This window comes from Vulpes vulpes, chromosome 12 (genome assembly GCF_048418805.1).
Source record: "Vulpes vulpes isolate BD-2025 chromosome 12, VulVul3, whole genome shotgun sequence".
Classification (NCBI taxonomy): Eukaryota; Metazoa; Chordata; class Mammalia; order Carnivora; family Canidae; genus Vulpes; species Vulpes vulpes.
Window position 1 is genome coordinate 136312222 of NC_132791.1, and position 27116 is coordinate 136339337.

A 27116-nucleotide genomic window follows, 5' to 3' on the forward strand; every position below is an offset into this window, starting at 1 on the left:
TTTGAGGACGCCTGTAGCAAGAAACCATCCACTTTCTGTGTGGCCCACTTCCCACCACAGGCAATCCGCAAGGGTCCTTGTCATTCTGGACGGCAGTGACCCTCGGCCCTGTGTCCTCGCTGGACTTGTTCTCAACGCAACTCCTCTCAGCAGTGGCCGCCCCACAGAGACATGCCACCTTTTAGTCCCAGTGTAGCCAGGGAGTATTGAAAGCAGGTCAAAGAGACAAGATCTTGGAGACACAATTCTCTGAAACCACCCACACGCCAAATCTGACATCAATATGGGCTTCCTTTCTAGTGACAGGTCCCAGGAGGTGCTTAGGTCCCAGTCAGGTGCTGAGAACACCCCCCTTCCCTCCCCTGGCCTTTGACACCCACTGAGTCTCTCCTCATCTTCTAGAATTGGACAAAGAAGGGAACCCAGGGCAACTATTTCTGACTCATCCCAGGTTAGAAGATTCTATTTCCAATAGTGGCCTAGCCAGAGAATTATTGTGACTTGCCACCATTTTTCCTCTCTCAAGATAAAGACAAGTTTACCCTGGGTAAAGGGTAAGATTTTCTGTTGGGTGGCTTTAAAATAGTGCAGAGGGAGCCCAGGACTCGGTGGTAGATTCTGACAGAATCTGGGAGTGAGCTGACACGGCCTCAATCATTGGTGTATTCGTGATGGTTCACACAGCAGTTGCATGGAGGCTGCCCCACAACCTTGGCTGGACTCCAGATCCTTCCTGACTGAATGTAGAGGAGGGAAGTCTGTCCCTTGCCCTACGACCCTGTCCAACATGACACAGGGTCTTCCCAACCCTGAGCCTTTGTGTTCCCCTCACACCATACCGAGAGGCAACTCTTTTGACAAACTCTCCCATCTTCCTCCCCCTGCCAAAGCAGTGGTTAATCTAAGATATTCTTCCTTTATGATCTAATCTCACATTTAAAAGCAATTTCTGGGGGTCTGGGTGGTACAGTGGGGCAAGTGTTTGATTCTTGGTTTCAGCTCAGGTCATGATCACAGGGTCATGAGATCGAGCCCTGTGTTGGGCTCTGTGCTGACTGTGGAGCCTGCTTGAGATTCTCTCTCTTTCCCACTTGTTCCCCCCCTCTCTGTCTCTCTCGCTCTCAAAAAAAAAAAATCTTATAAATAAATATTAAAAAATCAATCTCTCCCTGTCCCCAAACACACACACCAAAGGACTTTATCACATCTGCCCACAGACATTTCAACATCAGGCACAAAAACCACCAAGCAATGAACCATTTCCACACAGGGAAGAGAAAACAAATACAGCCTCGATTTGGAAATGAAGCAGAGTTTAATGCATGTGAAAGAGTCACATGGAAATGAACTGTAATGGCCAGGAACCATGAAAATACACATTTTGCATATTTCCCGTCCTGCTCCAGAAGAGGCTCACTCACTCTTCGCTCTCATGGACCACCATCTGGAAAGAAAGTGGGTGTTTTTTATTATGTCAGGTGGCAGACCCACATTTCTTCCTGTCCCCTCTCCCCGCAAGCATTTGGAGTTGCTCGCTGCTGTTTTTCAGTAGGACAGGATATTTGGGGGACCTCAGGAGAATACTTGGTTGCACACATGGAGAGGGTCACCCCGTAGCCTAAGAACCTGGGAATAAGCTGCATCCTCGGGGACGTCCTACCTCTGGTTATCTACCTACACATACGGTGACTGCAGACTAGAACCAGCAGAGGGCTGGAAAGATCCTGGCCAGAAACACGCTCCTTCCTTCTCAGGATGGCATTTGCTTTATTGCAACTTGGGTTTTGGTGAAGTTCTTCTCAGCTAAGTGACTATAAGCCAATCCCTTCCTTTCCTGAGACTGAGACTGACCAGGTTCTAAAGCACGGGGTTCTCCAAGGTTCTTCTCAGCCTGGAAGTGTCTTCTCACTGCGGGCTCTTCCCAGGTGGCCCCGGGGGACGCAACGCTGGTGCACACCTGCTTCCCTAACCGGTGGTGCTGGGAACCACCTACCCTGCTGGAGGTGAAGTCGCGGGTCTTGGCGCGAAGCTTATTGACTTGAGATTCTGCAATATCAGCACGTTCTTCTGCCTCTTCGAGCTCATGCTGAGCTTTGCGGAATTTGGTAAGGTGGGCGTTGGCTTGTTCATCCTAAAACCAGAGAGCCCAGGCAGGTTGAGGGGAGCGCGCACCCACTATAGGGCTCACAGGGAAGGACAGGCCAGGCTGCCGTTCTAAAATCACAGTGTGTCTGACTTACAGCCTCCTCCGCCTGCCTCTTGTAGGACTTGACTTTCACTTGGAGTTTATCCACCAGGTCCTGTAACCTCAGCACGTTCTTTCTGTCCTCTTCACTCTAAAGGCAAGAACAGAGCCTGTAGCTAGAAGAGGAGGGGGGAGTCACTTGAAGTCTGGCCAATTTTCTGGGGCAGCAGGTGTCTCCCCCTCTTCTGGAGAGAGAACCCAGGGTGGTGTTTGTGCTTTATAGAGAAAACGCCTATCGGGCTTGCTTTCTCTTACCTGGTAAGTTATTTTGTTTTAAAGATTTTATTTATTTTTTCATGAGAGACACAGAGAGAGAGGCAGAGACACAGGCAGAGGGAGAAGCAGGCTCCATGCAGGGACCCTGATGCGGGACTCCATCCCAGGACCCCGGGATCACGCCCTGAGCCAAAGGCAGATGCTCAACCACTGAGCCACCCAGGCATCCCTTACCTGGTAGGTTAACTCCTTCACCCGCCGCTCGTATTTCCTCAGGCCCTTGACAGACTCTGTGTTCTTCTTCTGCTCCCCCTCAAGCTCAAACTCTAGCTCCCGGATCTGAGGAAACAGTTGGGAAGTTAGTCGGGCTGGGGAAGGAGCAGTTGAGGCCAGAGGCCCTGCTGATGCAGGGGGTCATCCCACCAGTACCCGTGTCTCCAGTTTCTGGATCTGCTTCTTCCCGCCCTTCAGGGCCAGCTGCTCAGCCTCATCCAGACGATGCTGCAGGTCCTTCACCGTCTGCTCCATGTTCTTCTTCATCCGCTCCAGGTGGGCGCTGGTGTCCTGCTCCTTCTTCAGCTCCTCGGCCATCATAGCCGCCTGTAAATGCAGACAAAGACCAGGTGCCTTGTTGCTGAGCAGAGCCACGCTAGAGAAGGACAACAGGTAAGGCAGTGATTGAGCCTACCCTTCCACAGTGGAATGTGAGAAGAGCTACGCTGGGGACATAACCCAAGCAATGCCACGGCTAGGGACTGGATGGAAAATTTTGGTTTCTTCCCTTTCTTAAACTGGCCTCCTTGGGACCTTACTCTACCCACCCCTCCCCGCCCCGGCAAATTCTTTATTTCTTGTCACCAGTATGTTTTCAAAGGAACCCAAGGCCTGGAGAAGACCCAGTTGGGACCTGCAGGGCAAGTTTGGGGAGAGTGAGTTGTTGGTTTTTTTTGTTTTTTGTTTTTGTTTTTGTTTTTGCTTTAAAAAACACTATTGCTTTATTCACTACCAGCAAGACTGGCCTACACGGGGTGGTGGATACTGTGGGCTCAGGTCAGTATAGGATGTGAGGAGGACGTGATGACTGGGAGGCTGTTTTGAAGGAAAGAAGAGTTCTGGAGGCCGGGCCCAGGAACCCCTCAGATTTACTTCTGGAAATGTGGAGACCTTATTGTAAAGGAGTCATGGCAAGCTATGGCCATGCCATCGGTAAGATTAGGAAATTCTTGGAAATCTGGCTGCCCATCGAGGTGAGGTCCAGTTTCTTCATCATGCCCTTTATCAAGGGCACCACGGTCCTTCTTTGCTTTGTGAAGGCCAGTTCTGTGTTCCTGAAGGTTAGGAACTCTGTCCCGGGAGAGTGAGTCTAAGGGAAGGCGGGCGGGGTACCGAGGCCTGCAGACGCCCCAGCAGAAGAGGTGTAGGGGCCCCACCAGGCGGCAGGTGGCGCTGCGGAGCTGTGGCCGCCAGGGACCAGGCCGCTCAGGTGCAGGTGGGAGGGCTGGCGACCCGCCCTGTGAACTTGGGTGAGACCCCGAGACACCGGCATCTGAGGGTCCCATTTCCATCTTTGCAATAAGTCAGATATTGCAGGGAAGAAGAGCAAACCTCTCTATGGGCTTTAGAAAAGGACTGTAGTCCTTTCCGGTCTTTTTTTTTCCTGTGCTTCATTATTTATCATTATGGCCTATGTGCCGGAGGGGATGTGCAGAGTTGGATGGGAGGGGGAGGTGGATTGTAGTTTGGGAGCACAATGCAGCCGCGCGTGCCCTCCCCCCGTCCTGGAAGGCCCCAACCTGCCTAGTGGGAGCTATCTCAGGGTGGGGGAGAAGGAGGGGCTTCAGTGCGGCTGGATGTGGCCGCCACACACAGGCAGAGGATGGGACCCCTTACGTCTGTGATGGCCTTCTTTGCCTTCTCCTCCGCATTCCTCGCATCCCTGCTGGCGTCTTCAACCTCGCTCTGGAGCTGTGTCAGGTCGGCCTCCAGCTTCCTCTTGGTGTGGATGAGGCTGGTGTTCTAGGGCAGGAGGAGCGGTGTCACCTGGCGCGGGTCAGGTGTGGGTCTCTCCCCCCTGCCTGCCGGCCCCTCACCTGGGTGTGCAGCAGCTGCACCCTCTCGTTGGCGTCCAGGAGCTCCTGCTCAGCCAGCTTCCGAGCCCTCTCCGTCTGCTCCAGCGACGCCCGCAGCTCCTCCACCTCTGCCTGCAGCAGGTTGGCTCTGCGCTCCACCATGGCCAGCTGCTCCTTGAGGTCCTCCTGGCCCCGGAGGGCGTCGTCCAGGTGGAGCTGGGTGTCCTGGCCAGACAATCAGGAAGAAAAAGGTCTCGTTGGCATTGAGACATTGGAGCCTTGAGTCAAGTCTCTGACTTTGAGTGTTTGCGGACAGGAGAGGTGTCCCCCCCCACCCCCCTGAGGAGCTGCCTCCAACCTTGAGCTGCCCCTGCACGCTCCGGAGGTGCTTGAGGGTCTCAGCTGCCTGGCGGTTGGCGTGGCTCAGCTGGATCTCAATCTCATTCAGGTCCCCCTCCATCTTCTTCTTGAGCCTGATGGCCTCGTTCCGGCTCCGCACTTCGGCGTCCAGGGCGCTCTGCATGGTCTCTACCGTCCTCTGGTAGTTCCTCTTCAGCTGCTCGATCTCTTCGTCTTTCTCGGCAATCTTCCTGTCGATTTCTGATTTCACCTGCGTCAGTTCAAGCTGGATCCGGAGGATCTTGGCCTCTTCATGCTCAAGGGCGGCCTTCAGGGAACAAAAATAAAACAGACTAGTGCCGGTGAAGGGACAGAGCCTGCTACACCACCACCCATTGTGATGATGAAGCTGCATGGGACATTCACAACTATAACTCTACAATATTCAAAACTCTCTTTAAAAAAAAAAATCCCTGGGGGCACCTGGGTGGCTCAGTCGGTGAAGCTCTGCCTTCCACTCAGGTCATGATTCTGGGGTCCTGGGACTGAGCCTGGTGTTGGGCTCTCTGCTTAGTGGAGAGTCTGCTTCTGCCTCTGCCCCCCTCCCCTACTCCTGCCCCCTCCTCCCCTCAAATAAATAAAATCTTTAAAAAATAAAAAATTTTTTAAAAGTCCTCATTTACCTTCACTGTGGAAATAACATCTCTTTCATCTCTGTTTGTTTCTTATTATACCAACAAACAATAACAATATTGAAATCTTCCTACTCCTTAGGAGCACAAAGCACCTTATGGATACTTTAAATTCATCTAAGGTCTTGTAAAATCTTGTTTTCAGACCTATTTTAATGTAATGAGTTTTCTCCAATAGAGCCAAGATAATCCACAGGTTTATCTCATGCCATTTGATAGGAAAGGAGTGGGCCTCGGGATTGGGGCTTGGCAGAGATGGGAAGGCAGGAAGGCAGACACAGAGGGAGGCCAGCTAGCCCCTCCACCACCTGCCCCCAACATCTCAACCCACCCATCTCCTCCCACCTGCCCCCACCCCCAGGCTTCAGCTCCACCCTGGTCCAGGACAGTACCCCCCCCCCATCTCTGCTGTCTCTTGTGTTCTGCTCACCTCTGCTTCCTCAAGAGCCAGCTGGATATCTGCCTTTTCCAGTTCGATCTGCTTCCTTGATTTCTCCAGTTCATGGATGGTTTTACCATTCTCAGCAATTTGTTCCGTGAGGTCCGCAATCTCCTCTGCAAAGACAAAAGGTTAGGTTGCATTTGAGCGCCTCTGCACAGGTTTCCAGGCACGGTAAATACCTACTGAGCGTTTTGTAACTAGTTCGCCGTAATTCCAAGGTGGCTGTTTCCTAGAGATAAAACACCGTGTGTAGACAGAGGCTCTGATGTCACCCCACAGGTGATGGGGGCTTTCTGCACATGCACCAACCCACCCGCGTGCAGGGCTTTGTGCCTGAAGCCATGCCCACCCAGGCAGGGGTGCCAAGGAGGGGCATTGGGCTGTCTCAAACTGCTTACGCTCCAGATTCTTATTTTCTCGTTTCACAGTTTCCAGTTGATCTAAGGCTTCCTCGTAGGCATTTTTCAGTTTGAAGAGCTCGGTGCTCAAGGAACGTGACTCCTTCAGAGAAGCTTCCAGTTCTGCCTGGCTCTCCTCACACTTGGTTTTCCATTCAGCTACCACCTGGAACACAGGCATGGGAAGTGGTCCTTGGTCAGCTCATCCCCAAGCTCCTAACTAAGCAAAACGCTACAGTAAATACTCCTAGAATTGGAGCTTCACTGGGCAGCATGTCTTGCCTTAGCTCCTTGGTTCCATAAATTTACTCAAGATTGGTCAACATATCACAACAGTTGCCATCTCCAAAAAGCACATGGATCCTCCAGGGAGGAATTCTCTGGGCCTCACTGCCCTTTTCTTACTAGGAGAATGGCCCTGCACTTCTAAATATTGCCTTAAAACTTTGGTTCAAATCAACCTTAATGTCGTACCTTTTAGGAGGCTTTCGGAGAGCCTCCCAATGGGACCTGAGTTAGATTTACACATGTCAGCCACCCAGACAGACCAGCAGTGTGGGGGAGACCAGAAATGTGTGGAACTGAATGCATGGTAACAATAGGTTTGCGTCTGCTGACAATGCTTGATATGGACGTCCACCCCCATCCCATGCCCGGTTCATTTTACGCCCAAGGAAACGACAGCCCAGGGAAGCTTGGGAGTTGCCCGAGGCCACACGGCTGATGGGGCAGAGTCAAGACTGGGGCCCAGTCTCCTCCTTCCATGACTACCAGGGGGTCCCCACATGAAGCATGCAGCTTGCACGGAGCTGACCCCACACCTTGTCAAAATTCCTCTGCTTTTTGTCCAGAGCGGCGGCCAGTGAGTTGGCCCTTTCAACATCAACCATCAGATCCTCGACTTCCCCTTGCAGCCTCTGCTTGGTCTTCTCCAGGGAAGCACATTTAGCATTCACTGCCTCAACCTGTTCCTCCGAATCCTGAAGGCGCTGAGCGAGTTTTTTCCTTAAAGAATGTGAAAGGGAAGCAGACACTATTCAAACCTCAACCCTCTTTAACATCACTGTTCATCAAGTTGGAATCGCTCATCTGTGTGACTCAAACACCCATTTGCCTTCAAAAGCCCAGAAGAATTCCCTGTCTGCTAAAAACTAGTGATCAATAATCTGCCTTGTCTCTAACCAAGATCAGAGTTGTTTGTCTTAATGTGGTGTGCTAACACCAAGTCCCTCTCATGGAGCGCACAGCACTGCATGAAGACACAGAAAAGGTGGGGAAACATCTTGTTTCCCTAAACTTGTAATGTAACAAGTAGTTCGGAAGCCAGTGCCATCTATCTTATCATCATTTGAGACCTCTCATTCTTCTACAGGCAAATGGACTCGCATACTTGGCCTCCTCCAACTCCTCGGTGCGCTGGATGGCATCTGTCTCATATTTGGTCCTCCACTGGGCCACCTCGCTGTTGGCCTTGGACAGCGCCCTCTGCAGCTCGGCCTTGCCCTCCTGCTCCTCCTCATACTGTTCCCGCAGCAGGTCACAGTCGTGGCGGGAGGACTGCAGGGCGTGGGCCAGGGCGTTCTTGGCCTGCAGCAGTCAAGAAAGAGGAGACCCCCCCCCCGACCCCAGTGGATGAGTGTTTCCATGTCGTGGACATGATACAGTCCAAGGGTGTTCCTATATCATCACCTACTGAGTCGAGCTGCCCTGTTCTCCTGCAGGTGGTAACTGAAGACCAGACCAAGGAAGCACTCCCTCAAATGAGGTACCTTGCTCTCTTCCTCTAACTGCCTCTTGAGTTCTTCTATTTGCTGGGTAAATGCTTGCTTGCTCCTGGAAAGTTGGGACACAATGCTTTCCTTTTCTTCCAGTTGACGACTCAGTTCCCCTGTGTCCAGAAGGAGATATTTTCACGTTATTCACTCACTCATCCATTCATCGAGTTCCTACTGTGTGTAAGGCATTGTGCTAAGATCCAGGGAGACAGTAAATGACAGGGTGTAGTCCTTTCTTGGGGGTGATGAGAGGTGTCCACGAGAAAGAAACTGAAGACACAGCCACTAGGGTGTTGTTATAAACTACTAGAAGCCTGGAGTGACTTTTGTCAGTAAAACCCATTGAGAACGATTATAAATTGAAATACCTAAAAAAGCTCAGAGACCTTCCAGTGACTGGTGTTTCCAGCTGCTTGTTGATTTGTCATTAAGATATTAGTGTCTTCCCTTGGACTTTATAGCTCGTAATTTGAAGTTAGACTCTTGGGTAAATATGGTGGGGTCAGGTTTATATGCTTATACAGAAGTAAGAAGGAAAAGGTGGGGGGGAGAGGCCTTATGACCCCAGAGGTGAATTCCCCAGATGATTACAGAAGTGGAAACTAAACCTCAACCACAACCTTGGCTGTGGCTGCCAGCAAAGGACTGATGGATTCACTGGGATGATGGGCTGGAGAACCAGGCCTGGGTGGGGCCATGTTTTCTAGGTAAAAGCCCCAGATAACGTTCCCCTAAATTCCTTAATTTTTAAAATATTTGTTTATATATTTTGGAGAAAGAGAGTGTGTGTGTGTGCGCGCACGCGCACACGTGCAAGCAGGGGGAGTGGCGGGGGGGAGAGAAAGAGGCCGACTCCCCACTGAGTGTGGATCCTGACGTGGGGCTCAATCCTAGGACCCCAAGATCATGACCTGAGCTGAAATCAAGAGTTGGATACTCAACCAACTGAGCCACCCACGTGCCCTGTTGTCCCCCCGTATTTGTACTACCCGGAGCCTATTCAAATTGGCTATTTCTTTACTTATTATCTAAGATGCTTGTTCGCAGACCACAGATCTGAATTTGTGTGCATCAAGAAACAGAAAAGACTTGGGAGTTTGTTTCTAGCCCCATTTATGCCATTTTATTTATTTATTTGAGAGAAAGAGAGTGAGTGAGAGAGAGAAGGAGCAAGGGGAGGGGCAGGGGAAGAGGGAGAAGCAGATTCCCTACTGAGCAGGGAGCCCACTCCATCCCAGAACCCCAGGAGCATGACCTGAGCCAAAGGCAGACACTTAACCAACTGAGCCACCCAGGCACCCCCACTCCTATTTCTGTCATTTAGAAAATTTTGTACCAAGGCATTATTAATGTTGAAAGAGCTTGAACCAGGCCATATTCTGAGTCTCCTCTCATTCCAATCTGCTTTGCTTACTCCTATTTTACCAAACTGTCAATGTTCCCTCCTTCATATTTTGAATGACTTTTCTGAGGGTTGTTCTGATTGCTTCTCTCTGAAAAGATGCTTCCCTAGAGATTCTCTCCCACACAGCACTGCCCTTTAGTGTTGGCCAGTTGCCCTCACTCCCCAGGCGACCAGGAGGCGTGGGCCCCCCCATCCCATCACTCACCAGCCTCTGTCTGCAGACGAGACTTCTGTGTCGCCAGCTCGCTCATGCTCCTCTGAATTTCCTCATTCTTGCCCCTGGCCTCACTTAGCTGATCCTCCAAAGTTCGGCATATTTTCTCCAGATTGGCCTAAAGTGTTGAGAAGGGGGAGAAAATTGAGTCCATATTTAGACTAGAATGACCCCAGAGACCCAGAGATGTCTCTCATCAAAAGCATGGGCCCCACCCTGCCCGAGCACCTTAGATTTTGACACGCTCTCCACATTGCTGGACAGATCGTCGATCTCCAGCTTGAACTCGCTCTTCTCCTTCTCCAGCTTCTGCTTGACCCTCTGCAGGTTGTCTATCTGCTCCCCGAGCTCGGCCACGCTGTCCGCGTGCTTCTTCCTCAGGGTGGCCAGCATGGCTTCGTGCTGCAGGGTGGCCTCCTCCAGGTCCCTGCGCATCTTCTGGAACTCGGCCTCCCGCTTCTTGTTCAGCTCGATCTGGGTGGAGGTGACACCTCCTGCCTCTTCCAGCCGCTCGCTCAGCTCCTCCAGTTCCCGGGCATAGTCGCTGCGCTGTTTCTCTGTCTTTGCACGGGTCGCCCGCTCCGCCTCAATCTCTTCTTCCAGTTCCTCGATCCGAGCCTGGGGAAGGTGACCATTCACTCATGGACAGTGGGTCCCCAGGGTGACTCGCTCTGGACATCAAGTACAGGCTTGTTTCCATGCTCATTAGGCAAACCAATGTTTGGGCTTCTCCCCCAGGAATAGGACTATTGTTAATTTCCTTTGCTATGAATTTTTTCTGCCCCAACATGGTAATGACCCCTGCAGTGACCAACCCAGGATATTGTCTGTTCAGCTGAAATGTTGACCCCAAATACCTTCATGATGTATTTTAAATTATGGAAAGATTGCTCATTGCTGCTATGTCATCCTAGCAGAAAGGAAACCCGTGGTTCAGCCCACTTGCTTGAAATGGCTTACAGCAGATGGCACCCAGCCCATGTGAGTGACCTTCCCGGGAAAGAAAAGTCCAGGCTGCCTCCTACCTGTAGCTCTTTGATCTTCTTCTGAAACTGGAGGCCCAGAGTCTGCTCGTCTTCTACTTTGCTTTGCAGCTGACTGTATTCAAAATCCTTCCTGGGAAGGGAAATGTGGAACGTGTGAAGACACAATAGCCAGAGACTTGGAAGATTGAAACCAGTGGTTTTAGGACATACTTCTTGAGCCTTTCATCCAGCTGCTGTTTATCATTCTCCAGATCTAATATGGACTCTTGGGCAAGCTTCAAGTCTCCCTCAAGCTTCCTTTTGTTCCTTTCCAGATCTACACGGAGCTTCTTTTCTTGTTCGAGGGAGCTTTCCAGCTGCAAAGGTCACCATATCCTTTTGAGAACAAATGCTTTGCACCAGAGGGTTCATGGGGGGCTCTTCCAACTCCGAGGGTCTAGGATGCCCAATTAGCACCATTTACTTACATCATCGACCTGCTGTTCCAGTTTGCTCTTGATTTTGGTCAAAGAATTGACTTTGTCTTCTTCAGCTTGGAGGTCATCCAGGGCCTGCTGGTGGGCCTCTTGGAGGGCCTTCTTCTCCCTGGTCAGCTTTGCAATGGTTTCGTCCAACCCCGCGAGTTCCTCAGTAAGGTTTTTAACCTAAGAAGAGGCCAGAAGCAAATTATAAGAATAAATAGTCTGATTCACAATGAGCACACGAAGCCAGGAAGAGCCACGGAGAGAGTACCTTGTTCTCTGTGGCATGCTTCTCCTTTTCGACCTTGGCCAGGGTCAGCTCAAGGTCGTCAATGTCTTTCTTGAGCTCCGAACACTCGTCCTCCAGTTTTCTCTTCTTGGCCGTCAGCTCAGCATTGATCTCTTCCTCATCCTCCGCTCTCTCAGTCACCTCCTTGATCTTGGCCTCCAGCTGGAATTTCGCTTTGATCAGCTGGTCACACCTCTCCTCTGCATCCAACAAGTTTTCACTTTCCTTTAAAAAAAAAAAAAAAAAGGACAACAGTTTCCTTTAATGAGATAAGGCTTGTGATATTCCAGTGCCTTGTTATAAACAAAGTCCTTTAGGAAGCATCCCAACTGCAAAGCAAAACATCCCATCCCAAATCCAGTCTTTCTAAATAATCAAATCTACAAGCAAAGGTAACAAATCCTCAACACATACAGCTTGCACTTGGAGCTGCAGGTCATTCTTCTCTTGTACTAGTGTCACCAGTTTTTCCTCCAGTTCCTTTCTTTTTGCCTCTGACTTGGCAAGCTCGTCTTTGGTTTTCTGAAACTCTTCCTTCATGGTGGCCATCTCCTTCTCGGTCTCTGCGCTCTTGAGGAGCGGTTTGATCTTGAAGAAGAGCTTCATCCAGGGCCAGTGCTTGACATTCATGAAGGCACGGATGTTGTACTGGATGCAGAAGATGGACTCCCTGAAAACACAATATGGGTTATCTCCAGGAGAGGCCCCCACTCCCCATAAAGAGCTCATGTTTGACCAGAGACCCTGCTCCACCTTCTCTGCACCATCTTCTGGAATTCCACACGCATGAGGAACCCTCTGCACACCGCTTGTGTCCGGGTAATCAGTTTGGCCAGGCGGTCATCCCGCATTTCCTCCAGGGTCCCCAGCAAGCCAGCCTTGAAGAACACCTTCCAGGGGAAAAGGATGATATGAGTCTATGTGCTGGAGAATTCCAAGAAGAGACTGTGGCCCAGCAACTGGCAGACCTGAGGCATTACCTTGGTATGTCCAAATTTGTACTGAGTGTGGTCAATGTCGATGGAGGCCAAGAGCTTCTCACAAGCTTTCTTGCTGTCAATGAATTGTCCCTCAGGGATGGCACTGGCATTCAGCACTCGGTATCTGCCATTGTAGACACAGAAAGAATCACAGGCCATTAGCAGAGTCATAAACCTTGGAGACCAATGCATTCAGGCTTGTCTTCTAACAGGCCAGGGTCCAGAGAGGGAAAGAAACTTGCCCATTGTCACACTGCTATGTGGTGGCCTGGAATCTAAGCCTCCTGAAGCTTAGGGCAAGTCTTTTCCTACCATATCATTTATCAGACAAGCTCCTGAGAAAATGTGGAAGAAAGAAGTATGTATATCTTGGCTGGGAGGTAGGGCAATCATTTGACATGAAGGCCCACACTGCTCTGTCGAAGTGGATTACCAGTATTTCTCCCTCTCAAATTCAAGCATCTACACACCTCATCAAGAAGTATATAGAACATTTTTATTATGCACCTTTGTTTAAAATCTCCATAGAGAATCCTGTTTGGGAACCCCTTCCTGCAGATGCGGATCCCTTCCAGAACACCGTTACACCGCAGCTGGTGCAGGACGAGGCTATGTTCCATAGCCCCTGAGAAAAGAAGCAAGAGATGTCAGCCTCACACAGGATTTCTCAGAAATTGAGCACTATCTACAGCAGCAGCAGGTGTCTCACCTGGGGTTTTGGTTTCATTGGGAATTATACAGCGCACGAAGTGAGGATGAGTCGTTCTTAAATTTGACATCAGCTTGTTCAGGTTTTCCTAAAAGATGAAATTTGACAGTCTACTGTAGGCTTTTACAAAGATGGAGATATACTGTAATGAAGACTAGGATACGCATTTTCAACTTATCTTGGATTCTAAAGAATGGAATTATTTGACTCTTTAATAGCCCATGGCTAGAGATACAGGCACATAACTGATACATCGTGAACAGAAACTAACCACATACAGAATACTCTCTGAAACCAGTTCCAGAAATGTGTCTGGCTCCACTGGGAGCTTGAGATGCTGTTGCCTGTGTCCCTCAGGCAAGTAGGAAAGTTTGTGATGAGGATTGCTTCCTGCCCCCACCCCAGGCCAGCCAACCCAACTACCTGCAGAACAAAATAATTGAATTCTAGACCAACGTTTGTTAAACCTCGTTTATATAGCATATATATTTATATATTATTATATATTTGTGTATTTATGTTTTATCATACTGCCACTCAGCTTCACCAAGTAACAGCAGATTAAGACCATGTTACCATTCTTGAATAAACCAGTCAGGATCTCTACATCACTCATCTTAAGATCATTTACACCAATTACAAGCAGATAAACTTGTGTTTTTCTTACCCTGAAAAGGGCAGAGACAGTTTGGAAAGAAGAACCCTTCTTCTTGGCAACTTTCTTCTTTCCGCTGTCAGCTGAAAAACATAAAAGATGGCACAACACTGTTATCAGATCTCTAGGGATCTTTCGGGCCTGAGAACTGAGTGGCAGGAGAAAGCATGAGTATAAGGCAGTCCGTGGAGTCTGTTACCGTCTGCTGTTGCAAAGGTGGCGTAGAGGTGCGCCAGGAGCCTGTTGGAGGACTTCTGGTACAGCCCCACCACGGTCTCGTTCAGGGGGTCCTTGTTCTTCTCCAGCCAGCCCGAGACACTGTAGTCCACGGTGCCTGCGTAGTGGATCAGTGAGAAGTGTGCTTCGGCCCTGCCCTTGACCACCTTGGGCTTCTGGAAATTGCTGGACTTGCCCAAGTGCTGGTCATAGAGCTTGTTCTTGAAGGAGGTGTCTGTGGCCTTGGGGAACATGCACTCCTCTTCCAGGATGGAGAAGATGCCCATGGGCTGGATTAAAGCAAAGCAAAATGCACATAGGGTAAATATGAGCTGCAGGATGAGCCGCAGAATTTAAGAGAAGTTACTGGCTGGACAGATCAGGCCACCTTCTCAATGAGCTCGATACAGGCAGCCAGGTCCATCCCGAAGTCGATGAAGGTCCACTCAATGCCCTCCTTCTTGTACTCCTCCTGCTCCAGCACGAACATGTGGTGGTTGAAGAACTGTTGCAGCTTCTCATTGGTGAAGTTGATGCACAGCTGCTCCAGGCTGTTATACTAAAACCAAAATATAGTGTCCACGTGCAAATTTAGGTTGCCTTCAAAATCAAAGACCCGTCAACCTCCCTCCTCTTTGCCTCTGGCTCTGTCAACTCATTTATTCCCTCAGCTACGGGTATGTTCTTCAATGTCTAGCCCAGATCTCATCTCTTCCCTGGAGACGTCTCTGAGCTTCCAGCCCGAAGGTGTTTTCTCTGTCTGCCGAGTCCCCACGGTCGGGTCTCTCCTGTGCACCGACCACTGTCTGCTTATTCTGTAGTTACTCTTCCGTGTACCATATATACCTTCTGTTTTCCTCTATAAACTCAAGCTTATCTTTCATTCGCCAGCATGTCTTGTGTCTGGAAGACACCAAATATATGCTCTTATGGCTATATGCTTCTAACCTAGAACCAGCAGGATATTTATGTAAATTTTGTGCGATTGGCTTATCGGATTCTCTGTATGCTTGGCTCTTCCTAGGTCAATAATTGCATTTGAGTTCTTTATTTATTTAATGTCCTTTATAAAATTCCACTTGTTGCACGTCTTCTCCTCTCTTGGAATTATACAGCCCTCCCCACAAAAGCTGCTTCCCTTCTACTTGATCCGCCCGACAGTTTCCTACCAGATGCGATGCTCTGACACGTCGCTCACCTTGACATCTTCCCTATAGGATCGTGATGACCCATCCATCCCTCCACACAAAGCCACATGCCATCATGAAAGTAGGGAACCCAGACCTCAAAGATCTCAAAGCCTGCGATGTCCAAAACACCAATGAAGTGTTGTCTTGGCAGCTTCGTGTCCAGTTGCTGGTTGATGCGAGTGACCATCCACAAGAACAGCTTTTCATAAACTGACTTGGAGAGGGCGTTCACAGCATGGTGAACCTGCCGGGGAAAGAGCACTGGTGTCGGAGGGCAGCGGCCACCGGGAGCCTGCGTTCCTGTCAGCCCTGAGGCAACCGCTTACCTGATCCACTGTTTGACCTTTGGTAACATACTCATTCCCGACTTTCACCCTGGGGAAGCACAGGGCTTTCAGGAGGTCGGAAGAGTTCAGGCCCATGAGATAGGCTGTTTTGTCGGCCACTGCCAGGGAAAGAAAGATGATCACAAAAGGGCACCCCTGATACTTGGCAAAGTAGGAGAACCACTTTGAAACATCATGCAGGCGTTTCAAAGCTTGGGGAAGCTTGTCTCGGTTGTTTTACAATCTTTTTGTTTTTTAAAAAAGATTTTATTTATCTATTAGAGAGAGAGAGCAGGTGCACACAAGCAGTGGGAAGGACAGAGGGAGAGGGACAAGCAGACCCTCTGCAGAGCAGAGAGCCCACAATATGGGGTTCAATCCCAGGACCCCAGGATCGTGACCTAAGCTGAAGGCAGATGCTTAGCCGACTGAGCCACTGAGCTGCCCCTTATACCCCTCATCATTAAACTACTTGTGTGTGGCCAGTGGAAGCTACATCACTTTGAAAGGTTATGGGAAATGAATATGAAAATTCATATGAGAATGTGAAAGGTTTTATGGGAAAGCAGGACTGGGTTCCAGAAAGCCCTGGTCATATCTCATTGCCTCTGAAACAGGCCCATTCTGGTAGTTGAGCAAATGGGGGGCAGTAATACTGTGCTTCGGAGCCCCAGAGGGGTTCACCCCTCCCGGTGGAAGGAGGACTCATTGCTTTCAAAAGAGGCACCAAATGATCTCCACTGACAACCCACCCACCCAGCTCTGGCGAACGGCTTGTGGTTATTTTGTACCTTCGGTGCCATCCGGCTCGGCCTGCTCCTCTCGCTGCTTCTGCTTGAACTTCATGTTCCCGTAGTGCATCACGGCCCCCGTGAGCTTGTAGAGCCCAGACTTCTCTTCTGGGGTGAAGCCCAGGATGTCAATGGCACTCTGACATTCAAAGAACAGCATGTTAGTCAATCAACCCTTGTGACGTAGGAGGAGCACGTCGCAGCGGCCCTCTCCCTTCTACTTACATCCGTAGCCAACAGCTCCTCCGCATCGTCAATGCTGGCCACCAGGATTTCACCCTGGCTGATGAACGGGTAGTCGTAAGGGTTGGTTGTAATAAGCAGCAGCTCTGAAACGAGAAATGTCAAATAAAGAGGCCCCACGGATGCAAAGGAAACATCCACCCATCAACATCTGGGACTTGAGCTCCTAGATTCTGGGCTGAGACCTTCCCTGCCGGAGCCCAAACTGAATTTAGAGTGAGAAATCTCCTCCCAGGCAGCCTCACAATCCCCAGGCTGCGGCGGAACGGACAGTCGGGGGAAGTCCAGGCAGCCTGGCCGGGCTGCGTAGATCAAGAGCCCCAGAGAGGACCCAAATTTAGGCTTCCTTGCTCTGTGCGTGGATGGCGCCTATTAGTGTAGGCTGGGGAAAATTAAATAAGGGAAGCTGGGTCAGGGAGGAGCCCACCCTGAGGGGAAATGCAGGTGGTTTGGTATCATCATAGCCTTTTCCAAACTCCTTGAAGGGCTGAAGCCTGTTTCCAGGCCCTGGGGCCAGAAGGCGGAGCTCGCACAGCCCGAGAGCAAAGAAGAAGGTGCCTGTAGGCCTGTGTTGGGTGTAGGAAGGGGCCTGGTGAGGCTGTCGGCCTGGTCAGAGGCTGGTTCCTAGGTCAGTAGGGGGCGCCGGACGACAATGAAACAGTTGTTCAGCAGGCGTGCAGGAGCCAGGGCTGGACTCCGTCCTGGGCTAATCTTCCTAATCTCCGTGTCCTTCACCTGGCACATCCCCTTCTGCAGCCCCCTCCCGCTTCTAAAAGAAGCTTCCCCTGTTGGCTGCCGCGTCTCCGCGGAGAGGCAGGGGCAGCCCTCCCGGTCCCACGATGTCAGAGCCCGGACGCCTCACCTATGAGCTCAGGCTTCTTGTTGGAAAGAATCTGGTAGAAGATGTGGTAGCTTCTCTCCGCCTTCAGCTGGAAGGTCACCCTAGATTTCTCCAGCAGATCTACACGCACAGACACGGCAGTTTCCCCAACCGCCCCACCTGCCCCGCGACGCCCCCACCTGCCCTGCGATCCACTTACAGGTTTCGATATCTGCAGAAGCCAGTTTCCCAGTGGTTCCGAAGTGGATTCGGATGAACTTGCCCTGTGAAGGAGGGGTGGGAAGGGGGGGACCAGTGTCTCCAGAAGTTCCTGCTAGCCTCCTGGGCCACTGGGTGAAAAGGAGCTTTATTCCCTTACTTAAAAAAATTTTTTAAAAAGATTTTATTTATTCACTCATGAGAGACCCAGAGGCACAGGCAGAGGGAGAAGCAGGCTCCATGCAGGGAGCCTGCTGCGGGACTCGATCCCGGGACCCCGGGTCACGCCCTGCGCCGAAGGTGGCGCTAAACCGCTGAGCCACCAGGGATCCCCTTCCTTACTTAAAATTAAGCGTGTCCTCCTCCTCCTCCTCTTCTCTTCTTCACCATGTTTGATTTGCCAATTCCTCCAAACACCTTGCCCCCTCACCCTCACCCCATCCAGTCCTAAGGTGACAGAATGACTTTTTCCAAGATGTAAATCAAACTGCATCACTTCTCAGCTCACAGAATCCCTCAGTAGCTTCCTGAATACAATCCACACACCCCACCCCACGGGCCCGCCAAGGCCTCCATGCTGGCGCATGACCCACATCTGTCTACCTCTTCTCCCACGCCACGGGACACGCTTCCTGCCCACCTTTGTAGCCGCCACACGAGCCCTCTCAGGTCCCCTGACTACACCAGGCCCTGCTCCACCGCAGAGAGTGTGCGCTTGCTTTTCCCCACGTCCCTCCTCATCCTGTAGATCTTGGGGTTCACAGGCCAGCCTCCTGCTCTCCCCAGATGCCTGGGGAGATGCTGCCCCCAGTTACTCCATCACATGCCCTGCTTACTGGGCTTCTCATGAAGGCATCATTATCTGAAATTGTCCGGTGGCTGTGCTTCATTCTGCCGCTGGCCTGTGGCCTCCGGGAGGACCGGAACCCTGCTTCCCCTGAAGGCCCCAGAGAAATCCTGGCTGACCTGAAAACTCAGACTCACAAAGCGGGAAGAGTTGTCATTCCTCACGGTCTTGGCGTTCCCGAAGGCCTCCAGCAGCGGGTTGGCGCTGATGATTTGGTCTTCCAGGGTTCCCTAATGCAAAGGACCAGGGGAGGAAGAAGCCACAGATGACACTGGGAAATGTTCCCCGGCTCTGCTTCTCCGAGTGCCCCTGCTGCCTGTCACATCATGACAGCCTGTCCCTCATCCCTCTGTCCCTGGCCTTCCGGTGGGAGGATCCACCAAATCCTCAGCTTGGCTCAGCTGAAACGCTTTTGCTATTTCCAAAATATTTATTTATTCTAGAGACAGACACGCAGAGAGAGGCAGAGACACAGGCAGAGGGAGAAGCAGGCTCCCTGTGGGGAGCCCCATGCGGGACTCCATCCCAGGACTCCGGGATCATGACCTGTGCCGAAGGCAAAGTCTCAACCGCTGAGCCCCCCAGGCGCCCCTCCTTGTCTGTCTTGATGTAAAACTCCCTTAATGCTTCAGTTCCTTGCTTTCCTCCAGTGAGTTCAGTAGTTCATTACCGGTGGTAACCTATCTGTTTTGAAAAGCGAGTATCGGTACAGGTTTCTTTAAGTCGGTTCAAAGAATAAGCTCCCCAAGCTGCTCCCCCAGATGACCTTCCTTAGTTAAGGCCCTAGAGCCTTGCTTTTTAGAACATCTCAGGATCTAGGCCTGGAAGATTGCCCACACGCTGAGTTGTCTGCAGGAACTGGCTGTCTGAGAACTTCAGATCCTGGCCTGCCCTCACCTCCCGCTGTGAAGTTAAGGCAAAGGTCACAGGTGGAAGGGCAGCAAGCCTTTCCCTGCCCCCACCTTCATTTTGGAGTCCTTCTTCTTGGCGAGGTCTCCAGTGGCTGCAATTGTTGCAAAGTACTGGATGACCCTTTTGGTGTTCACAGTCTTTCCTGCCCCGGATTCTCCGCTATTTGGAGTGATCAGGAGAGACAGAGAGAGAGACAGAGACAGAAAGAGAGAGAGAGAGAGAGAGAGAGAGAGAGAGATGTGTCCTGTTGGTATAAACAGCCTCCCCAAGATGTCACACAAAGGCCTGGACATACCCCGAGCCACATGACACACACGCCTACCAAACAAATGTGAGAAAGTACGTGGAGAGGCAGAAGCCCAAGGGAAGCTTCATTGTGGCTGAGCTGCCTGGGCAGTGGGTGATTCCAGTTTTCCAAGACCTTACATATACCCTCTTGTGTGTGCATCTCCATCTCTGCCTTTTCATCACAGACTCTACTGTTTTTCTTTTTTCTTTTTAAATTTTATTTATTTATTCATCAGAAACACACAGAGAGAGGCAGAGACACAGGCAGAAGGAGAAGCAGGCTCCCTGCAGGAACCCCGATGCAGGACTCGATCCCAGGACCCCAATATTCACAACCTGAACCGAAGGCAGACGTTCAATCACTGAGCCACCCAGGTGCTCTCTTCTTGTTTTTTAGAGAGAGAGAGAGAGTAAGGGGAGGAGGGGCAGAGGGAGAGAGAGAACCTCAAGCAGACTCCCCATTGAGTGCGGAGCCCGACTGAGATCATGACCTGAGCTGAAATCAAGAGTCAGGTACTTAACCTGACTGAGCCACCCAGGTGCCCCTACTCGAAGACCTTTCTAATTAATAGAATCCAGTAAATGGTACCTTTGCCTCCTACTTTGGAGACAAAGAGCCACGGCTCCCAAACTGCTCTGTGCCTTAGGTACTTACGTGATCAGGATGGACTGGTTCTCACGATCTGCCAAAGGAAAAAACAAGACAGAGTTGACAGCAATATAAGGAGCTTCCCTAGCTCCACTACAGCCCTTGTCAAGTGGTCACGGTTCGCTACACCAGACCTCTTCCCTATAGTGTTTTGTGTGGTCCTAGGGGCGGCTAGGAGAGCCTTCTTCTTGACAGTGACCCTCAGAGGAGAAGCCTTTGCTTCAGACCAGCCAGTGGCTTTTCATCCCACTAGCCTATTGAGCTTCATCTTCAGCCCTCAAAAATGTTGGTCTCATTTTTTTTTATTTTAAAGATTTTATTTATTTATTCATGAGAGACACAGAGAGAGAGGCAGAGACACAGGCAGAGGGAGAAGCAGGCTCCCCGAGCCCGATGTGGGACTCGATCCAGGACCCCAGGATCATGCCCTGGGCTGAAGGCAGATGCTCAACTGCTGAGCCACTCAGGAGTCCTTCATATGTTTTTGTTTTTGTTTTTAGATTTTATTTATTTATTTGAGAGACAGAGCACAAGCAGGGGGAGCTGCAGACAGAGGGAGAGGCAGAAGGAGACTCCCCGCAGAGCAGGGAGCCCGATGCGGGACTCAATCCCAGATCCCCGGGATCATGGCCTGAGCCAAAGGCAGATGCTCCACCCACAAATCCCCCCAGGCGCCCTTGTTTCGTAGTTTGACCAATGCTTACATTCAATCCAATCTTCCTAGCAGGGCTTGTAGGGCCTGAAAAGGTCTGGCCTCTTCCAGCCTCTTTACCCCAACCGTCCGCCCCCTGTGCTGGAGGACACGCGCCAGCCAGCAGCCCCCTGCCGGCCCCCACAGAGACTCACCGGTCAGCATGAACTGATAGGCATTGTCAGAGATGGAGAAGATGTGGGGCGGAGCCTCCTGGCGCTTCTTGCCTCGGTAGCCCTCCACCACCTCGGGGTTGTACACCGGCAGCCACTTGTAGGGGTTGACGGTGACGCAGAAGAGGCCCGAGTAGGTCTGCGGGAGCGTACAAGATGCATGTGCGCATGTAAAACCCTTGGCCTTTGTCACTCTGTCTCTTTATTCTAACCTTGTAAAGGAGGGATGGGTTTCTCTCTATAGATGAGGCCACCCTGCCACCAGCAGGTGACGCTGCCCAGGCCCAGCCCTCAGCCTGGCTCTCCTGGCCCGTCCCCACTCCCCCTCTTGCGGCCTCTCTTCTTACTGATGCCCACTTCCTCTCCCACCTGCTGCCTTTCTCCTTCTCCTTTCCTCCACCTTCCCCTCTTTTGTTCCACGGCCTCGTCACCCACACCAGCACCCCCACCCCCAGGGACCATGGGCACTGACATAGATCATCCAGGATGTGTAGCGGTCCTTGAGGTTGTACAGCACGGCCGGCTCGTTCAGGTGCGTCAGCATGGCCATGTCCTCGATGCGGTCGAACTTCGGGGGGTTCATCGCATATACGTCCTCTGGTTTGACCACCAGGGTCTGAGTGGGAAGAGGTTCGGTGACTACCTAGTGTCCTCTGTGTGCCTTGCCCCTGGTTTTAATTTTCTTGTCCATCTCCCACAAAGAGCCTGGGTCCCAAGGGGCAGGCGCTGGGGACAAGTACCCTCGACAGCAGGAGAAGACAGGGCCGCCAGGCAGCTCACGGTGGCTCTGAGGGCCTGTGAATGTGTCTGCACTCAGGGATTTTGCCTTTGTCTCTCTGCAATGGTCCCATCTCTGGGCGACCTGCCTTCTTTTCCTTCAAGCAGGGACTCACTTAAACTAGCCCATGCAGCCAGCCCTCCCTGAGAAGGCTCTAGACCGTCCTAGGTTCTCACTTGTTGGGCCTGGCTTCCAGGTTGGCAAACCCACCCTCGACCCTGACACCTGACAGGTGCAGAGGGCCAGCCCCCGGAGCATCAGGGCCTGGTTACGTGGACGAGTGATTCCTACTGCCTGCTTCCTTCACACCCAACCCAGTGACACTATGCTCTCTTCTTCAGATTGTCTTTTTTCTTCTCTGAATTGTTTTTCTTTTAAACTTTTCTCAAAACACTTCCAGATGCTTCTGGCCTCGATGCCAGAAACCAGTGAAGTCCAGGATTTCTCCCAGCAGCCCCACCACGTTCTGGCCAGAAGGGGGTACACTTCACTGCTCATGGCCTTCCTGAAATAGGGAGGTTGCCACTTCACATGGAGCCTGGGGTCCACTAGGACCCCTTCCCCACTTTCCCTTCCTTCCCCCGCTAGATGGCAACTGCTAGAAGAAGTAGGGAAACCCAGGCTACCAAAGGAGAGTGTTTTACTGCAGGAGGGGTTCCCAGCCCTGCACCCTCGCTATGCCCTTAGAGGGATGTGAATGTTGGCAAAGGCTCCTGAACACGAATTGCTCTGAGCGGCCACATCCGGGTTCTCCTCCTACCCTGCAGCCCAAGGACAGCTGGGAAGCCGAGGCAGGGAAGCCACGTGGGGCAACCAGGTGCCAGAGCCACCTCGGGGGACCCTGCGCGGCCCGCGGAGGGCAAGTGTGAGGCTTACTCGGTTGTCTTCCGTTTCCACCGTGACCTTCCCGTCCTGGGAGCTCTTAATTCTCCCCTTGGCGTACTCCTCCTTTGAGTCGACCACAAAGCAGTAGGTCTTGGCGTCAAAGGGCTGGTTCTGAGCCTCGATCCTCTCCTTTTCCGACTTCCGGAGGAAAGGAGCGGCGATGCCGAACACTTCCATTTCCGTGTCGCTACTCATGGTGCCGCTGGAAGGCAGATGGGCATGTGACCCTGCCGCCACCCCGCTGGGGGCTGTGTCCCCTCGGCTCTGCCTGCCAGTGGCTGCCTGGTGAGCGGAGGCCCCGAGCCCGGCACCCTCCATCCTCTGGGCTTCACCCAAGTGTGCAAAAATTGCATGTGCATATTTGCCCCATAGCTTTTTAATTTAATTTAATTTAATTTTATTTTATTTTATTTTATTTTATCTTATTTATTTGAGTGAGAGAGAGAGAGAGAGAGAGAGAGAGAATGAGAGCACGAGCAGAGGGAGAAGGAGAAGCAGAGTCTCTGCTGAGCAGGGAGCCCAATGCAGGGCTCAATCCCAGAACCTTGAGGTCATGACCTGAGCTGAAGGCAGGTGCTCAACCGACTGAGCCCCCCAGGGGCCCAGCCCCATGCTTTTCCATGCTACGGCATGGAGCACAGGTGACCCAAGCTCTTGGGCTTGCTGTGGCCTCGATCGGATCCTTCTGATCAGATGGTGAAGGGTCCCCAGAGAACTCACCTTCCTGACCTGCAACCCCCAGGTGTTGCTGGGGGGAAGCATTACAAATAAATAGCAAAAAAAAAATAAAACACCACTCTTCCAAGAGGGTGTGCTAAGTGGCAAGTAGCTAAGAAATATTTGGACCCTTCTGAGTCCAGGGGGCCGCCTCCTCACATGGGAAAACCAGCTCTTGCTCCCTTGAGTTGCTCAGACTAGAAGCGCCCTCAGATGCCAGCAGCCGGAAGGTTCCTCTCCGGCCTAGGTTGTGCTGTCTGAGCTCTCGGAGACTCCGTGCCTTCAAGGGCACTGGGAGGTTACCCGGAGGCTTCCAACAGCCCGGGGTCCCCATCTGCTTCCTTACCTGATGAGTCACACCCACAGGCAGGCAGCGCAGAACAGCAGCCCCGGAAAATCAGACCTGCAACAAATATGCAAAAGGAAAAGTCAGGACACACGGGCAGCATCCGGTGCAGCTCTGAACCCGCTCTTGCTGGGATGGCTCCAGAAGGATAGGGGCAAACTGCAGGAGCAGGTGGGTCGCGACACACAGGGAAGCCATCAAGGCCGCGAATCCCCCAAGGTCCCATGTCGGGCTCCTGTGAGGGGCTGGCAGGAGGGCCGGGGCCCTAAGAGGAGCTCGTGGTTCCAGCCAGGGTCAGGTGTCCCCGTCTTCAGGGAACAGAGAGAAATCTCTGACCGTGGCTCCTCACCACACAGCAGCGTGGCCTCACGGGGACCGGGCCCCGGACAGGCACCCAGCCCCCGGTGGGTGAGGAGAGGGTTAGGGGAAGGCACTGCATCCCCTTGGCCCTCCACATGGATCAGAGCGGCCGAGAGGGGACAGCAGGCCGTGTAGACAGGCCGTGTGTGCAGACGGATCCTGCCCAAGAGGGTAGGACAAGGCCGTGGGGAGGCGGCAGGAGGGCCTGAAGGACCCCGCTTCGGTGGGTGCCGGAGGCAGAGGGGGATGGCCGTTTGGGCCTGAGACATCCAGCTCCCCATCTAGCCATTCTTCCCAAAGCCAGGCAGGGCCACGCACGCCCGGCCACACTGAGTGTCTTCTGAGGCCCAGGGGCGGGGATGGGGCCCAGGAGACGCTGTGACTTACCTCCGCCCAGGAGAGAGGGAGCTAGAGAGGGGCTGCTGCGCAGGGCTTTTATAGGCCCCCCGCCAACCCCCTGGCTCATTCCTTCTCTATATTTGGAAAGAGAGTGACCGACACCACACGCTGAGAACCAGCTCCTTCCTCACGTTTTTGGTCGTTGCCAAGGGAAAGGTATATATAGAAATGAGCAGGATCCCTAACCATCTTCCAGCTGTAGAAGTGGGAAGTTTGAGATGCCTTTCCCTGGGCTTGGGGCCTGCACCACCTCGCTCACTCACCCTGATGGATGGAAAAGTTTAAATCTTCTGGGAATTGTGAGCAAGGCTGTTGTCCCAACGCAGGGACACGACAGGGCTGTGTGACTGTAAAACTCGGGCCAGGAACAATAACAATGACAAGACCATTAATAATTATAATTCCTCCTCCTCCTCCTCCTCCCTCCCCTTTCACTGTGTAACTTTCTGCCCTATTAGTATCATTATTAACTTAATCCTTTTCGAAGCCCAGTAGGACCAACAGGGACACACATGCCAGGGAGCTTTACCGGCAGCCAGTATTCTCAGCAACAGCTGCTGCAGGGCCTGTAGTTATTAAGATATATTATCCATCGGGGAGCACCAGCTGCTGGCCTGGCTGGGGGGTGAGGGGGAGCCATGGGGCCTGCAGAGGGAGGGGTCGGCCGGGGGGCCTTCCAACACATGTGCTTGTTTCCAAATCGAGATCGGAAAAATAAAACCTCAAGATGAGAGTAAGGTGGGATTTGAAGCTTTCGCCTAATCTCTTTCAGTTTTTTTTGTCTCTTGTCCACCCCCCCTCCCTTCTTTTCTCTGGCCAAACCCTTGGGAGGGTGGCCGGGTGGGCATCCTGTAGCTAGACCTGCGGGTCAGTGTTCCCACTTGAGAACGGGAGCTGTCCCCTGGCAACCCTCCCGTCCTGTCGCACTCGAGCCCAGACATGGGGGCTATGCAGGGTGCGGGCTGGGGGCACAGGGCCGCAGTCCTCAGGAGGAAGGGACATTAGCGGCTAATGACACAGCCACTGTGTGCTGGTCCCTGTGCCCGGCACTTCAGGAAGGTACAAAGGAAACGGGAAATGCAGCCTTACTCTGAACAGTTTACACTCTAAATGATGCGTCAGTTGTTTTCAAGATTTAGGCAAATTCAGATTGTCATAACACACTTGTGAGCGGCCACCAGGGCAGAAAGTCGCTACCCCGCCTGCCTGCTCCTCCAGCCTGCTGGGATGGCTGTGTTTTCCTCCTCCTCCTCCTCCTCCTCCTCCTCCTCCTCCTCCTCCTCCTCCTCCTTCTTCGGATTTTGTTTATTTATTTGAGACAGAGCATGAGCAGGGAGGGGCAGAAGCAGATGGAGAAGCAGGCTCCCCTGCTGAGCAGGGACCCCTGAACCCATGCGGAACTCAATCCCAGGACCCTGAGATCATGAGCTGAGCCAAAACCAGACACTTCACCGACTGAGCCCCCCAAGTGTCCCTTTCCCTGCCCCTTCTCTTCCATTTTGGACTAGGATGCCCGTCTCTGGAGCCTCACCTCAGACAGGGAGAAAGCACTGGTGCTCCTGGTCTCTGCCGGAGCCCCAGATACAGTGGTCACCTTGGAGCCTATCCTGCCTGCTTGGTGACATGTCAGTCCGCCATGTCGTTGGGAGGCCTGGTTAGCACTGTCTCCCCTGGGAGCGGGGGTGTTAGCAATCCCAAGGGGTCAAGCACCAGTGAGAGCGGCCCTGACTGCTCCAGGGTCATGGGTAGCAGGGTGGGCTGTGCTGGGCTTGGTGCTTGCTGTTCCTTCTCACACTCTGAGAGTGGCTGCTAGGGACCTTGTGGGACTTTGGGTTTTCCTTTTTGCAGTCACCCCTTTACCCATCCCTCTGTCCAACCATGTCCATACAGCCCTCTGGGAAGCAGAGGGAACATATTCTATACAGGATTCCTTTGAGTGCCTTGTAAAAGAGCACCCATCACATGGCCATGCTCAGCACCAGTTCTGACATGTAGACGGCTTCCATCCCCAGCTTTTCCAGAATCATCAGCCTTTCTCCCTTCTCTCCATCACATTTGTGGTCATAGGATCTGACGTGTCACCTGAGTGGCTGCTAACCAATCTCTGTCTGCATGTGAGGTCATGGAAGGAGGGGATGGACTCTGCTCTCCAGAAGAAACCCCCTGGGAGGACAGAAGAAGTGACAAAAGACAACCTCCAGCACAGGAAACAGCTTCAAAACTAGACATTAGGAATCAAAAGACCTGGTCCTCTGGAAAAATGTCTCTAGGGGAGGGAAAAACCCTGTGCAGGTGTGACCATGGCCACGGGAGTGCAGAGCTCTGGAGTCGGAGGGGCCGGCGTCTGAGCCCAGCGGCTTACTCCTTGTCAACTGCTGGGGTGGGGGGGCT

General features: G+C 52.2%; 1 protein-coding gene across 1 annotated transcript; it reads right to left on the bottom strand.

Annotated features, from left to right (window-relative positions):
• Window positions 1-1296: 1296 nt before the first annotated feature.
• Window positions 1297-24801, bottom strand: LOC112924900 (myosin-3). The gene is made up of 41 exons (XM_026005517.2): window positions 24714-24801; window positions 23967-24023; window positions 22895-23105; window positions 21713-21856; window positions 21223-21379; window positions 20383-20410; window positions 19490-19598; window positions 18665-18757; window positions 17682-17745; window positions 17504-17602; window positions 16624-16727; window positions 16399-16537; window positions 15608-15726; window positions 15376-15525; window positions 14480-14650; window positions 14075-14381; window positions 13888-13958; window positions 13221-13308; window positions 13019-13136; window positions 12512-12635; window positions 12285-12421; window positions 11946-12201; window positions 11514-11756; window positions 11249-11425; window positions 10992-11137; window positions 10821-10911; window positions 10024-10413; window positions 9787-9913; window positions 8171-8289; window positions 7792-7988; window positions 7223-7406; window positions 6402-6567; window positions 5992-6116; window positions 4889-5197; window positions 4552-4755; window positions 4352-4477; window positions 2891-3061; window positions 2696-2800; window positions 2241-2336; window positions 1994-2131; window positions 1297-1444 (listed from the first exon to the last, which is right to left on the bottom strand). The coding sequence occupies exons 3-41, from the start codon at window positions 23096-23098 to the stop codon at window positions 1418-1420; spliced, it is 5823 nt and encodes a 1940-aa protein (XP_025861302.2). The 5' UTR covers window positions 23099-23105; window positions 23967-24023; window positions 24714-24801; the 3' UTR covers window positions 1297-1417.
• Window positions 24802-27116: the final 2315 nt, after the last annotated feature.

Bases quoted from the DNA above. Each gene is read 5' to 3' on its own strand.
- LOC112924900 (XM_026005517.2), bottom strand. From the start codon at position 23,098: ATGAGTAGCGACACGGAAATGGAAGTGTTCGGCATCGCCGCTCCTTTC. The intron at 14,651-15,375 runs GTCTGGGTTCCC...TTTTGGTTTTAG, and splicing joins CAGGCTTTGAGATCTTTGAG to TATAACAGCCTGGAGCAGCT. The intron at 2,801-2,890 runs GTACTGGTGGGA...CTGTTTCCTCAG, and splicing joins TCCAGAAACTGGAGACACGG to ATCCGGGAGCTAGAGTTTGA.